At 31.7% G+C, this 16,162-nt stretch overlaps 1 protein-coding gene across 4 annotated transcripts in view; it reads left to right on the top strand.

Moving 5' to 3' along the window:
* The window catches only part of LOC106463004 (rho guanine nucleotide exchange factor 7-like), an 86,574-nt gene that overhangs the window by 21,545 nt on the left and 48,867 nt on the right, over positions 1-16,162 (top strand). For all 4 annotated transcript variants that reach the window (XR_002611391.1, XM_022390406.1, XM_022390404.1 and 1 more), the window contains 4 exons: positions 1,323-1,418; positions 5,058-5,180; positions 6,037-6,175; positions 14,538-14,597. Coding sequence is in view for 3 of the 4 variants with exons in the window: in XM_022390406.1 (XP_022246114.1) it covers positions 1,323-1,418; positions 5,058-5,180; positions 6,037-6,175; positions 14,538-14,597 (418 nt within the window). In the remaining variant the exon portion in view is untranslated. The remainder of the gene's footprint in view (positions 1-1,322; positions 1,419-5,057; positions 5,181-6,036; positions 6,176-14,537; positions 14,598-16,162) is intronic.

Raw genomic sequence — 16,162 nt, 5'->3', positions numbered from 1 at the left:
CCAATAGTAATTGGGTTAAGTAATTACTTCACATTAGTTTTTGTGAGATAATTGTCACCAACTCTGTGGGAAATTTCATAGTTTTTAGGATTTGCAAGTCATTTATGAATGTAGAAGGACTGTTATGGATTTTTAGACAGTAAGAGACACATATATGTGCCACCAAATATTTAATTTTTGCGGTGAAGCTGTTTAAGTGGAATTAAATAACTTGATAAAAATTCAAATAATACATGTATTAGCTGAAATTTTGTAGAAATTGGAAAGTTCCAGCATTTGGTAAACAACACAAGTATTGTCTTACTTAAAAAAACAAAGCATTCCAATGATGTACAAGCTAAAGTAAGATATTATTTTTACAATGTGAAGCAGTTGAAAACTAAAACTGAAAACTGTTCTTCAACTGTATTTTCCTTGTCCTGTTTTAAGAAAACTTTACAGTTAGAAATGTATAAATGAGTATTTGTATGTCAGTTAACAACTTATCTCCATATACTACTAACACTCATAAACTTAGTAAATTTAACTGCCAAAGAGAACACAGAACTCATCTATACATGTAACTAAATATGGATATTTTACAGCTAAGAGAAAGTATCTTCTCATGTTCATGGCATACAGAGCAACAAAAATAGCCATTAATAATAAACAATAAATAATTAAGCAGTGTAGGTTTTTCCATAGAATATATCAAACACAGTAAGAATGAAAGGAGGAAATAGCTTTTGTATAAAACTATTTTTTGGTCATTGAAAGAAAGAAGACATTTGAAAGTTTTGCTCCCATAATTTTTTCCTTCTTCTAAACAACAGTGTGATAAGTAGTTTCCCTCAATCAATCATGGAAGCTCTGAGTATAAATGTCAGTTTTCTTCAATCACCCACTCAGCTCTGAGTATAAATGTCAGACAGTTTTATTCAGTCAATCACTAAGCTCTTTGTTTGAATATCAGTTTCTTTCATTACTCTCTGCTCTGAGTGTAAATGCCAGCTTTTTAAATCACAGAACTCTTAGTGTAAATGTCAGACACTTTACTTCAGTCTCATTAGAGATGATGGCTCTTGAGTTGAAATGTAGCAGTTTCTTTTGGTCACTTATTTTGATATTAGAGATTTTGGATCTAAATGTCAGGATGTCTTGTAGTCATTCAATGAAATAAAGGTTCTGGATTTGTATGTGAGAGATTTCCTTTGATCATTGTGTATTGAGGGAGGTTTTAGGTGAAAATATACTTAAGTTTTGACAGTTACTTATTGATGCTATAGGGATCTTAATAATTGATAATTTTTTTTACCTACTAACTATTTTGTTTACTTTTTTAGATTAAATGAAAAGGAGTTTGCCACACTCTTAGGAAACCTAGATGAATTAGTGGATTGTCATGCAACATTATTGGATGAACTTGAAGGTCTTAGAAAGTAAGCCAGATATTGTAAAGAGTTGAAACTATAAATGTAATTTTACCAAGTTGATAGTTTGTACAAGAATTTTATCATTTATTTATAGTGTTGTCTGTTGGCACCTTTATGTCTAATCTTTTGTATACTGGCTTGCAGCTTTGTGTTGTGCTGCAAGGAATGAAATGCATGCTAGTAGTCTAAAATTCTAAAGCAAATTAAGTAATATATTTAGAAATTTCTTTTACTTTTTTAAAGATCATGAAAAATACTGGCTTATGTATTTTTTCCTTATATTTTAAAAGTTTGTTTTTCTTATAATTGAAATTAGTTAAACAAACAATGTGATAAATTTATTCCCATCTCTGTTTTAACACAGACATAAATATATCATATTGAGACTGAAGCAAGGTTATAAAAAAAGCCTTAACAGAAATTTGGTTATTAGAACTTATCTGATTATTGTCATTAGTTCTCTCTCATTATGTAAATATTATTCTGTCTCATTTTAAATTCTTATAGGCACTTGTGCAATTATTATCACATTGACTTGTCAATCTTTTTTTAAATTTTTTTTTGATGTGTTTTTTTCAAGTATAAAAGGAGAAGTCTGTTGCAAAAATATAAAGTTATTTGTTAAAATCTATCCAGAAACCAATTGACTTAAGATTTATACATATGTGTTAAATGTCAAGATCATGGCAAATACTGATTTGAAACTTTGAAAGAACAAATTCAGAGAAGTTTCAAACAAATCCTAGGTAGAGCATTACGGATTAATGGCACGCATATTATGAGCATTATACTTGTATCTATAAGTATATCTATAACTCAATAGGAATATTCCTTTTTTTGTTTTTGGCTAAGTTATTAATAAATATTATGAACAGTAGAAATTGAAAATAGTAATGTTTTAGGCCTTGCCATATAATTTTGACTTTGGCTCATAATGTTTTTGGCTGGGTGTGACCTAGTTGATAGCATGCTGGACTGTGGATATGGAAGTTCAAAGTGTAAGCCAAGATGTGCTGCAGGTTATGCTTGGGGTTGTAGAACTGACATGTGCCTGCCTCTTTTCTGTGGTGTGTAGCTTGTCTGGGTGGTTCCTGTACATCTTCATCTCATGAAGACCTTCGAGCTACTTTTTACCTGTCCATGAGACAGAATCAAGAAGAGCTGGTTCTACCTGAAGCCATCTTGTTTTATAGCCTGATTCTGTTATGGGCATAGCAATTGAAGCATCAGCTTCCTCAACTACTGATTCCCTGACAGACTGCTACTTTTGTCGGAAGAGAAAGATGCCTTCAATAAAAATTGCATCTCTTTCTCATTGAGAACCTTTTTCTTTTTCAATTCCTAGAACTTCGCTCTAAGTTTTTATTTAGCTTCCATTTCTAGAAAAAAAACATTACATATCTATATTATATTTTGCATCATGTATTCTCTGTTGTATAGCATTATCATATGTATTATATGACGTGTATTAGTTCTTTACATCTATATATATTCTGTGATGTGTATCATAGATTTTAGAAGCAGTACATTTTATGCTAAAATACAGAAACAGCTACAGTGTATTTTGGTTAACAACTTTATACTAAAACTATTGAACAGAGATTCCAGATATAAATAATAATTATTTACCTCTAGGTAAAAAGTCAGTAGCAAGAAATATGCTTCAAGTAGAATAGATTTGTTTGGTACCAATTTGTTTACATCTTCCAACAAAGTGTAGAGAAATAGCCAAAGTCAGATTGCTAGACTAAATTTGAATGCTTGCAAAACAATAACCAGATTTGAAACCTGAATGTTTATTGGTTGATGAATATGTTTGCTGAAAGGTAAGTAGGATTTCACAACCATGTGCACCAATAAGATCTTTGTACACCTATACAGTATACTGCTAAATTTATAACATCACAGAAGGATTACCAATATTCCAAGAATTTTGATGTTTATTGTATCGGCACCAAACCATATAATAAACATCTTGACAGATTGAAATTGCAGTCTTATTGCTTTGGAGAATACTTATTTAGGATACAATCATAAGCCGATAAATTCTACAGCCTATTGTTGGCATAAATGTTTTCACAGATTCTAAGTGCAGTGTGATTACTAAAGTTAAATTTCCTAGTAAACACTGTAAAATATATAATCCAATACATTAGACATACTGTTCTCGGAGCAGGGGTCAAGTCAGCTATCCCTTCGTGCATGCTTTGTTGCTTTCGAAGATATTGTATTACGGTGTCATATAAACAGTCTACTGACACAATCAGCAATTTATTGCTTCATCTTCAGCAGATTTCTACTTCCGTCATGGACAGTAAAATACACATAGAAAATAAATGTGAATTGTTTAGCAGTTGAAACTCTCAAGAGAAGTACTTTGAAATCTTGTTGATAATAATCAAGAAAACAGGGCAAAGCTGCTCATTTTATTTCTGATTTTACAACTTTTTATTATACTTTGATTTGTCTTACTGGCTGAAGAATAAAATATACTGTTAGGGTAGAGGTAATAACAGATGAAATATAAAGTTTTACTATAAAAAAAGTTTTAGTGATTATGAAAATGAAGATTGAGATTTTTTTAATCTTTACATAAAAATCACTTTGTTCTTGGGGTAGTAAAAATAAATATTTGATTCATTCATGGACAAATTATTAGCAAAAATGCTTCACTAAAAGAACTGATTTTTTTTGTACAAATGACGTAATGTTTACTAAAATTCTGTCAAATTTTGTAAAGTACACATACTCTATTAAAAGTTATAATATTAAAACTATATACAAGTAAAAATGGTCACATGGTCAGTTCCTGGGACCAAGCCCATGTTGAAAGAGTTAAAATAAATCCTATATTGTATTGGTGTTTGTGAATTTATTTAATTAATAGATTTTATTAGAACTGGGATGGTTGTTTATGCAATTTTTAAACTTTTAATTTTGAATTTGAAGGATCCAGAACTTTGCAATGTGTATTCAGTCCTCATTGATTGAGTGAGTTCAACCACAATGTTAGGCCTAACCAGTAACAAATCAATGAGATTTTAGCATGCACACACATTATTCTTTTTTGTATTATATTTATTATGTATTTAGTATCTATCATCTTTATCAAAATTGTGGTTGTATATTCCCTTGTTCTTCTTTGTGTGTACATGTATTTGTGTGTAAACTAGTATTAGAAATTATGACACATTCTGTTGTATTATTCTTTATACAAGCTCTTTATTTTCTCTGTTACCTTCTGTTCATCATGCTTAATGAGTGTTCTGTGTTCAGTTCTTTGTTCTTATGTGTGTTTACTTTTACTGTCCCCCTTTCTTAACCTTTTTTTTTATACCTCTTAATCAGTTTTTGGTAATGTTTCTTGAAACAGTATTCTCAATATCAAGTATGCTTATAAATTAGAGGGAGTTGCATCTTTGATATTTGTAAAGTGTTCTTAGAAAAATATCAGTTTTTTTTGTTTTATTTTGTTATTGTTGTGTGTGTGTGTGTATATATATATATATATATAGTTGTATATTTTGCTGTGAGATTTTCATGCAAGAATGGGTAAATTTTTAAGCTTTATTTCTATATGCAAAACCAATTTTGAAAGTTTTAGGCTGATTGTTGACTGTTGTTGTCTAAACATTTTTCTCACAGAAAAAATGCCAAAGATCAGCGAATAGGGGGTGTGTTCATGCAATCTGCTTCCAATCTGAAGATAGCCCACTTAAACTATTGTGCAAATCATCCTAAAGCTGTAGCTGTGATTGAAACACATAAGTAAGATGTCTAGTCTGCTTTTATAATACTGAGATTTATCAGAGTTTTTAAATATACTGTGCTATCTCTTCTGTCTGCATATGTCCATTCCTGGCCATGTGTGTATAGTTGAGTACCCCACCCCCTGGACTTTATGTACCATATAATTACTAACCATGATAAATTCAAATTAAATAATTCAAATGTTGCATAAACAATTATATTGAAAACAATAATACATGATACTACAGTAACACATTACCTTTGTGTTGATGATGATCTCGATGACGAGGTTTTGCTGGTTGAGTTAGGAGGAAGATTAAGTTAGTGATCACCTACAAGTCCTAAATGTCTAGGCCAAATATGTGCAGATACTTGAAGTTTGGCAGTAAGCTAAATTATGGATAGTAGAGATAGCACTGTACTTTATTTTGGTAAATAAGATTTCCATTTTTTGTGTTGATACAAATAATATCTGATATTCCAGTCAAAATAATGTAGATGCAGTCACATCATGCATTTGCCACTATGACTTTTCAGTAGATGGAATGATCTCTATTAACTGATTAGAACAGGGTGAAATTTAAATGCATTGTCTTATCAATTAGTGTCAGAATATGTTCATATAGACTTCAAATTTATATTTTAAATTAGTTAACTGGGTGAGTTTGTAGTATAAAAGGACTCTCATTTTTTATGTTTTGTTTTAATATTTATTCTAATGAACCCTTAGGTCTTCTCATAGATCTGTCTTGGGTAAAGATCTTTTGTTGCCATTTTAGTGAATGTTAATATTTCTTGTTTTTCAGACTTTTATGAAATTATATATTTCACAGTTATATAAATATTTTGCTACTAACTATTTATTACCTTCCAGAAATGTACTATGCAGGTTTATGGAAGAACATGGTGCCCCGGCACCAGGAATCCTACTTTTAACTTCTGGGCTTAGCCAACCATTCAGAAGGTTAGAAAAATATCCTGGTTTACTTCAGGAGTTGCAGAGGCACACAGAGGTAATATATTTTTGGATTGTATTTTATTAGTCCTTCATGTTTTGCCATATAGAGCTGATACACTTCGGTGGCAATACTTAATAGTTATAAATTTCATATACTATTTAACTAGTGTTTGTGTGTCTGTTATATACATCTATATGTAAGTAATATTTTTATTTATTTAAATGGAAATAAAAGATTCTTTTATTAATATACACAAAATTTCAACAAGCAATGTCTGGTTTAAATGGAGAACATTATAGTAATTTGCCAAGTGGGTAGGATTTCTGCCAACTGCAGAAATAAGTAATTTACAGGGATAGGTAGAACATGACTGTATGAGTAAAGGGTTACAGTACCAAAGTCAATCAGATTTGGGTGATGGTTATTAAGATGAGAACAGTCACCTTAGTAACTACTGACAATGATTTTTCTTGTTTTTTTTCCCTTCTTTTTGGCTACTTCTGTCTCTTTTTTTACCTGCTACTCACTAGCTATCATACTGATCTCCCTTTTCAGTCATTTCTTCCTGACTGGCATTCATTTAGTGTCTGTTTTTCTTTTTATTGTACTGTGTATCTTCCATTGATGCCTTCTTGTCATGTCGCTATTGATTTTATTTCATATTCTTTTGCTGGCGTATCCTAATCGGCAATAATCATTAGTTGTGTTTTCAATCAGGCCATTGGATTTTGGTGTGTTTCCATACTCAAAGGTCCTTAAATTATGCACACAGTATTTGTTAATGTTAAACTATTTTGTTTTTATGTTTTATCAGCTAGTCCTGTTGTTGGTACCATATATTTCCTATTACTTTGACCATGCAGCAGAGCTAGAGAACATATTTTGCGGTTATTGTTTTTTTCTTGCTTGCTTGAGGCTTTTTATCCTCTTATTGATTTGACTATTGGAAGGAAATTCTACTTTATAGCTTTAACCCTTTGGCAACCACATGCTACTATTAGTAGCATGTAACATCGCTCTCTTCGTATATCATTCCAAAAATAGAACTAGTGGATGAAATTGTTTAAAATTTGTCATGAAGATTCCTAAAAGAATGTAGTTTTAGAAAAATATAACATTTTCGATTTTTTCTACTATTTCTAATGAAAAATTTGTTATTTTTATGTAGCTATGTGTACTCACACTTTGAATATTTCACCTGCAAGGAGATTTTTTTATGTGAAGTATAAAAATGCTATTTTTTATCTTACAGTTTTCACATTTCATTTGTATAATCTCTAGAATTTCATAAATGAATATCAAAATTTTTTAAGGTAAATATTAATATTTTATTTTCCATATTCTCTACTACATCAATAACTATATCTGTGAAATGTTTAAAATTAACAAATGGAAATATCCATATGCCTTTCAACTCTTCATAGAAATCCTCTAAAATAGTCAGATATTTTTATATGTGTAATTTCAAGTCTGTCTTTTCACATAGAGTTTATTTTTAATTTTCCTTTCAAATTCTTCTTCTATTATCTTTTATACCCATACATTAACTGATGCCCACAGGTATTTATTTCAGCAGATTCCCCGGAGAGAAGCGTTTCCGAAATAAGATGGCGCTTATACATGCCATCTGGTTTATAACCTTTCTAAATCCATGTGACAAGATAAAATCATAAAACCATTCTAATTATAAAACAAACATGATATTAACCAAATTTAAAAGTAGGACCTAAATACAATTTAACTGTCTCTTTAACTATAGCACATTTAGGTTAAAAACCACCATACGTACTGTAGTCGATCAAGCAGACAACAACAGGAATGGCAATTACATGTACACTGTAACGAAAACTGTGTGCCAATTTCAAATTAACCATTGGTAGAGTATAGTGTAAACTGAGCTGTTTCTAATGACTATATACACTTGTATCAAAGTACATATATATTTAGACCTCAAAGCAAAGTGTAGAAGGTGGGCATGGCAACCGTCAAGGGTTGGAAAACTTATATCTGTTTTCCTGAAAACCCAGCTTGCAGACTTTAGATCTCGTGTCAATTAAGTCAGACATACATTCTTAGTGTGAAAAAAAATCTTTTACGTGCCAACTTGTGTGTCTAACAGAGAAACAGTGTTAAAGTCAAGATTTTTCAAAGTGTGTGGATCACATGACACGAAAACTGCAGTTAAATGTTTAATGTAATGCAGTATCATATGCAGAAGGGAATTTAAAAATGGCACTGGGGGCCATAGGATTAAATGCATTGAGACATTTTCTTTTGGAGGCCTGATATGCAGCTTTTGGGCAACAATGTTTAGTAAAAAATTAGCTTACCTTGCCTCCTTCTTCTATCTCTCAGTTTTGGTTGTTGTTTCTTGGCCCGATTGACTAGTTTCATGATCTCAATCTGAATTTTGCCTTCATGGGGGAGAACAGACTTGTTTGGATAGTTTATAAGCAGCTTTTCAAGCATCCACCCTGAATCCTTCTTTTCTGCTTTGTCAACTTCTCGTAGACCGAACATCTTTTTGTTCAGAAGGATACTATATACTTCTTTCTATACATTTGTCCTTTCTTTAGCCATCTAGCTCAACCCATAGGAAAATTATGAACTAGGCACATAGTCATCAGGAACCTATCTGTGTTGATCACTTTGCTGTCTTGCAGATACCACTCAAAACTGCATCTTCAGCACTTTTTTATTGCAAAGGAGACAATAACTTTGGTATCCATACCAGTCTCTTTTGTTTTTTGACAGGAATATCTTTAACTATTTTTTAATCTACCTGTATTGTCTCCTTATTTGACCATGGGTTGTCACTGTTGCCCCTGATACTTAAACTCATTGCTGTTTGTGGGCTAATCACTTCTCCCACTATTCACTGTTGCCTTATGAATTGTCATTGTCATCTTTTCTCTCTCTTCAATATCTATTAGACTTCACTCCAACCCATACTTCTTTTTCCATTGTGCTTCACCGTCTTTTCTCAATAATATGTTGGTTCCAACTTCATCTTGAAACCCATGGCAACAAGAGTCTCATTTGATGACACCTTTGCTTTGCACCTGTCTATGTCATTGCATTTGAGATGCCTTCATTTGCAATTTGCTCATTCACTACCCTCAAGATAATGGCTCAGAACAGCTATGCTTTTTTATAGCAATCATTCAATTATTATTCTGCAGATGAGTAACTATTGGAATGTAGATGAAGCCTTTTAGCCTTATTGAAGGAATCAAACATGTGCTTACACATGTATTTCAAGCAGTGGACACACCATCACTACCATTATCATCATTATTTGATAATGATCCATGGGAAGTATCATGTGGTCAGCAACCAGTATCGTTAAGTTCTTGAGGTTCTGGTCAAATCCATATTTTAGGTAATTCCATACATCCTTTACTTTTTTGAGGTAATCACTGAATCAGTAATCTGCTTAACAAGTTCAAAAGTATCATTGACTAGAAACACAGTCATATATTCCACTGATTGTGGAATATATGTTGAGTTGTGAATCTGTGTGTGAACTTTGTCACAAGATGAAAATAGGAAGCTCGTGAAAGATGTTCCACATGGTTGGAAGAAGTAAGGTTATTGAGATAAGAATCATACATGTGGATTCTTAGGTAAAGGAAATAGTGAATTCAGTGCTCTGTATTGAACCTTTGAATGTTTCTAGGCTTCCCCTTCAGTGCTTTACCATTTTGAACTTATCAAAGTCACTGTGACCAGTGGCAAAATTATCAAAATTCAACTAAACCCTTCAGCCTCTTCCTTCATTACTTAAAACTTTCAAAAGTGATAAGAAACATACAACAACTCTTGAATTACCTGCTTTGGAAAGACATTCTTTTTTGATTATATCAAACTAATAACGCAAGTTTCTCATCGTATCCTTCCCATTTATAATGTATCAAATTCTTTCTACCAAAAATGTTTCCTAAAAGCCTGAAGGGACTCCACTGCAGCACTGTTGCACACATGTTTCCTGAGGGGATGGTGTTATTTAGACTAAGCACATTGCCAAGTTGATTGTTTGATGGTTCTATGCAGGTTTCTGTATCAATGTGATTCACATTGGAGGGAATGCTCATGTTAAGAGAATTCCTACAGTTTGCCAAGCTGAACACAGTAAGCAACTTGTCAACAGTATGTATTGCCCCTCTGCCATTGTCTGTCAGGTTTTCAATATGGCTGGGATTCTTTTACAGTAGGTGTGTCTGTGACTTGTTGGTAATAAGCATCAACAATAAACAGACAGCACCCAATTCACTTTTTTTAAAATAATATATTCAAAAGAAGTCAAGATATGTACAAAAATTCTTTTCACTATTGGTTGTCAAAGTTGTATTTAAAGCTTTAAATAATTCCTTTTCTTGTCAAAAGTCTACACAGGCTAGTTCAGTTACTTTAGAACTGAATTGACAAGATGAATTTTCTCTACTTTGTTTCTTATCACACAATCTGTGATAGGTTCACTTACATTACCCTGTGGTTTACCATAGTTGTATCCAGAACTTCAAATAATTGTTTCCTTTTTGTCAAAGTCCACACGGGTGGGTTCAATTACTTTAGAACACCATTTGACAAGACAGATTATTCTCTTTTATCTCTGTTAATACAATACCACTGTGAAAATCACTTTAATATTGCCCATTATGGTTAAACTAATGATCACACAGTCTAATTTCACTTCTTTTGACTAAACTTGATTGCCTATATATACATCCATTGTCCAACTGATGTTTAGAACTTTGTACAAACTACAAGACTCTATGAATTAACAATGCTCACTTAAGGCAGTGAGAAAAATACAGAAGGTTCGAGTAGTGTGATGTAAAATTACAACAGTTTACTTACACACACACAATGTACGAATGTTATCAAGTTATGTAATGAAACTTGTTATAACTATTGTCTTTAAAATAATTATTTGTAACACTCTTGTTATGAAAAATAAACAATTATTAAATATTAGATCACTAAATGAACTAAATAATAACACTTACACTAAACAGTCTTGTATATCTGACATTGTTCTGCCTGACACTTCTCTTTACATGATTAGGTACTGCTTTTGGAATGTTCTTGAAACCACCTAGTTTCAATACATGGATGTTGTTCTTCATTTTGATTTCTTTTACAGTTTAATCTTTTGATTATAGGTATACTGTTGTGATAACATCCACACATGCTGCACTATTAATAATATTTCAAACATTTTGCAACCTTGCACTTGCAGGTCAGCTTTAAAACTGACTCTTCTGACAATTTTAGGAAGCTTGGGAAGATGAATATATAAGTGTTTTTGAAGAAAACACCGTGTTCTCATTGAAATTGCATTAGAACAACTAATAGCCAGAAGTCAACTTTCAGTGAATAATCATTCCCGCTAACCCTGTGAAATTTACTGTGTCTTTATTTATAGTTCTCTTTTTCATGATTGTTTTACACCATTCAATTCATAAAATAAGCTGTATTCTGACAAATTTGCAGGAACATAACAATACTCCAGACTTAACTGGCTGAGAGTGGTTTAGCAAACACGTACTTATTATGTTGGAGATTGCTTGGTAATATATAGTTTATTATATAATGTATTAAAATTATGATAACATTGGATTATGAGAAAATATAATTTCATTATTCTTTTTTTGTCAGAACAAAAGTTAAATCATAGTTTTATCAATTGTTAGACTAAAAAATTACTTTCTATAGAGATAAAATTAGTTTTTAGTAAAGTTACTTAATTTTTGACATGCATATGGTCAGAAAAATGAATTAAACTTCTACATTTTCTGGATGTACATGTATGTAATCTTGAGTACAGTAGTCCCTGGTGGATATGACCTCTCCCAGTAAGGACCTTCTTTTACATATGACTTTTTTTTTCTGTGCACAGAACAATTTTACATTGATTTGGCTTCCCATAAACAACTTCCTGACAGGTGTGATACACAACTATGATTTTTGGGCAGAAGGTCAGACAACGACCTCTGAGTAGTGAATTTTCTTCCTTTCAATAAAAATGTATAAACATGTGTTTGTTGTGTGCTCATTTATTTTATTTTTTATGTACATGTATGTACTATAATCTGAATCAGTGATGATTCAGCTGTAGTTTGTTGATGTCCACAATGGGTGAGTAATTAGATGCCACACAATGAAAAGAATATTAAGGCTGGGAAATTTTCATATTTTATGATGTAATATTTTTCAAAATATGAATATCTCTACCTCGATTATCAGGAAAAATCAATAATTTCAACAACAGTTTGTGCTTGATTTCACCAGTTGACATGTAGTGCACAATTAGCCAATAAAATGAGACCATTACACAAGCTGGGAAAACCTTCACCAGCCAATCAGCAGTCAGAATGAGTGTTTTCTCAATGTCAGGTGATGTATGACATCGGTAATTCTTCTGGTGAGTAGTTAATCTGTGGCTTGCTGTATATATATGACACGTACCAAAGAATAAATCACTTACATTTTTGTACAAAGATAGATTCTGTCTAACATTGCCTTAAAAAAAGCAAAAACATAAACATCTCACCTCACTTTTGCATGCTGAAAACAAACAACAAAATGCTTCTCCGGACTTGTGAACCCTGCTAAATGTGCAAAACAAACAGAGGTACAATTGTTTAGGAAATAAATTTGGTGTCAATTTGTCATACTTTACATCTGTGAAATTAAAATGTATATTTTATGAAATAAATGTGATCATTGAATTAATTATTTTACATAAAGCACAAAACAATTTTAAGTTATCTTTATTGAATGGTTATCCATCATAACTACAGTATATAAACCATTATGCTCAAGCCTTGGCAATAGTGACTAGCACAGTTTGAACTCTGTTGTTCTTTATCTGATTATTGATCCTTTGAATAATGACTTCTTTATAATGGCAGATAGGTCAGTTGTATCTAAGAGAGACTAATGTATTGAGTAAATATTTAATCATGAGAAAACAAATCCTGTGTTTGAAGAGTTGTTGTGGGGTACCAATAATTTTATCTTCATGGGAGATTGATTAGGATATTGGTGAGGCTAAATATTTAATTTCAGGTTATGATTGCTCATTCTTTTGACATCTTATTTACATATTTCAGTAGATTCGAGCAGTTTTTGTAAATACATTAATTTACAGTACTTTCTGTATATTTTCTTCTGTGAGCTTCTTTAATCTTATCATATTAATTTTTTATACATCATACATGGCAGTCAAAAGGTCTTTAGAAATATTTCTTGTTGAAATTGGCTCAGACAACCACTCCCAAGCTAGTTCAAATTCAATGTGTTACTATTTCAAGTTCTTATAGTTTCCTGATTATGCCTTAATTGATGTTCCTACCACTTTAAAGTGAATTATATGGTAATTGGTTTAGAGGATGAATTTATTCCTATATTGTCACAGTTCTTTACTGTGATAATTGCATAACAGCATTGACAAGAGTAGTTGAGGAGCTTCAGATAATGTGTATTTAAAGTTAAAATCTAAATATATGCTGCCTTTAAGAATCCTTTTTAATTGTGAATTTAGCTTCCAATAAATTCAGTAATTAAACATTTTTTGTTACAAGGTTTTAACCTAAGATTGTAGACAAAACAAGGCTTGATTTTGTGGTAAATTGGCTATGCATTTTTAGAATGATATTAAAATACAGTAGCTCTGAAAGAACCATGATACTGTAATCCTTTGACAAAGATACATAAACAATACAGTTTTGTTTTTTATGAAGTTGTCTAAACATCTAAAAAATACTTCAATTTGCACTTGAGCAATTGAAAATGGAAATACTATCTTGGTTGTTTAATACTCTTCTTGTTGTATTATCTTATGTGTGCTAAGTTTTCAAATTCGAATATATAAAACCATTAGATGAAAAAACATTTGTATTAAATACACCGTGAATATTACCAGGTGGCTGAAACTGTACTAAAGATGTTGACACAACTGAGCTGATGAGAATCAATATTGTTCAAAACTGCATTTTGTGTTTGATTCCAAATAATGATTTTGTAATTATTTAGTGCAAGTCAAAAATTTTGTCTTGCATTATATACAATAATAAAGCCAAGAAAACATGCCAGGTTAAGCGAAAAAATTATTTAATTTCCATACTGTTTTATAGTAAACAGATAACAGAATGGTGTGCAACACTGGAGTTTACATTTTTTACTCTCTCATTTTTGCCAAACTGTTCAAGATGTATTTTGAAGTCTCAAATTCTTTTCTCCATTATGATTTTAATTCATTTCTCAGTTAAGATTTAAAAAAAAGCAGGTTTATGAGAAGTATTTATAATTTCAGGATAAGTAAGGATATTTACTTTCCATGAATCTTAACAAGACTTTTAACCTTTGAATAGTTTTGTATTTGTGTGAAATATTTCATTTTTTTTTTCAGGAAAGCCATGTTGATAGAGGAGATGTCCAGCGAGCCATTTCAGTTTATAAAGAATTAGCTGTAAGTGTTTTTCTGAGTGTTATAGGTATTGTGAAATAAATAAAATATTATTAGACTTAAATCCATGGACTTGCAATACATTCATTAATACAACATCCTTTATTTATTAATATCTAATGTGTAATAAAATAATGAAAAAAATGTTATTTTTCAAAAATTACGAATTTGCATTTAATGTAGTGGTCTACTCTACAGTTTCTTTCTTTCAGTTGTTTTAACTATAAAATTAAATGTCAGAGGGTTTTTAGTTAATTAGTTTGTGGTGAGAGTGATGTAACATTCTGCCACATTTTACAAATAACTTTCTAGTTTCTGTATCTTAAATACCAAACACTTATTTTGTAGTTTCAATATTGATCAAGTCTTATCTGTGTGTGTCTGGTTTAAATGTCACTCTACTGCAAGCTCGGATGAGTTGTAGTATTTGGTTTTCTTTTTCCCATATTTCTGAACAAAGGTGTGTAGTTGATGAAGGTATTATTTCATTATTGTTATTTTATTTCCTTATTTTTGGTTTTCCATTATGGATAATGTATTATAACTTCTATAACCAATTTGATACTATTTTGTCTGTGTTATTTACCTTTACACAGTTTGGTTGGATGTTTTGTATATCTTAATTAGCTGAGTTCTAACTTGTAGGTGAATTGATAATTCTTTTTATTAATGTGTTAAATGCAACAAATATTTGCAACAGGGAAATATATATTAAAAATAATTATACCTGTTAAAAAATGTAATTTTCATTACAAAAATAAACACACCCACTATACACTGAGTGGTCACAAGTAAATAGACACCTAATTTTTCGTCATTTAACTGATTTATGCTAACTAATTTGTGTTCACAGAGCACTATATAAATGAAAAAAGTCCGCACACTAATTATCTTGTGCTACAACATGCCTAGAACACAAGGTTCTCTCGAATTGTCAGATTTTGTTAGAGGAAGGATAGTTGGTCAAGCAGATGGTGGAATAAGTCAGCGGCAAGTTTCACAGAATTTGGGAATCCCACTTTTGACAGTCAACAGAATCATCATGCAGTTCAGGGTCGTCCTGGTCCATCGGAGAGAACAAAAAGGGCTGTCAAGAGGAGCATCAAAATGGATCCCAGATTAACGACTGCAGAAGTGGCCAAAGTTGGTGGGATGAGCCTGAAATCTGTTCAATGGATTCTCCACAGATTGAGTTATCGTTGCAGAGCAGCTAAACGGAAGCCCTTATTAAGACCTGTCAACATAGTCAGATGAAAGAAATGGGTAAGTGATATGATGACCAAGCTTCTGGACTTTTGGAAGACCGTATTGTTCTCAGACGAGTCAAGATTCACTCAATTTTCGGACCGTGGAAGGATATGGGTCTGGAGAATGCCTCACCAAGACTTTTGGCTCAACAGATTGCAGCCAACTGTGAAGCATGGTGGTTTCAGCGTGATGGTTTGGGGAGCTGTTTGGGTTGGTGGGAGATCGAGCTTAGTGGAGTGCGTTGGCAACATAAATTTTGAAATACGTCGAAATATTGGAGGAAGGACTCTTGCCACTTGATGGAGCGCCGTGTCACACTG

This window comes from Limulus polyphemus, unplaced genomic scaffold (genome assembly GCF_000517525.1).
Source record: "Limulus polyphemus unplaced genomic scaffold, Limulus_polyphemus-2.1.2 Scaffold1298, whole genome shotgun sequence".
Taxonomy (NCBI): Eukaryota; Metazoa; Arthropoda; class Merostomata; order Xiphosura; family Limulidae; genus Limulus; species Limulus polyphemus.
Note: the sequence above shows the minus strand (reverse complement) of the source record. Positions and strands in the feature narration are given on the sequence as shown.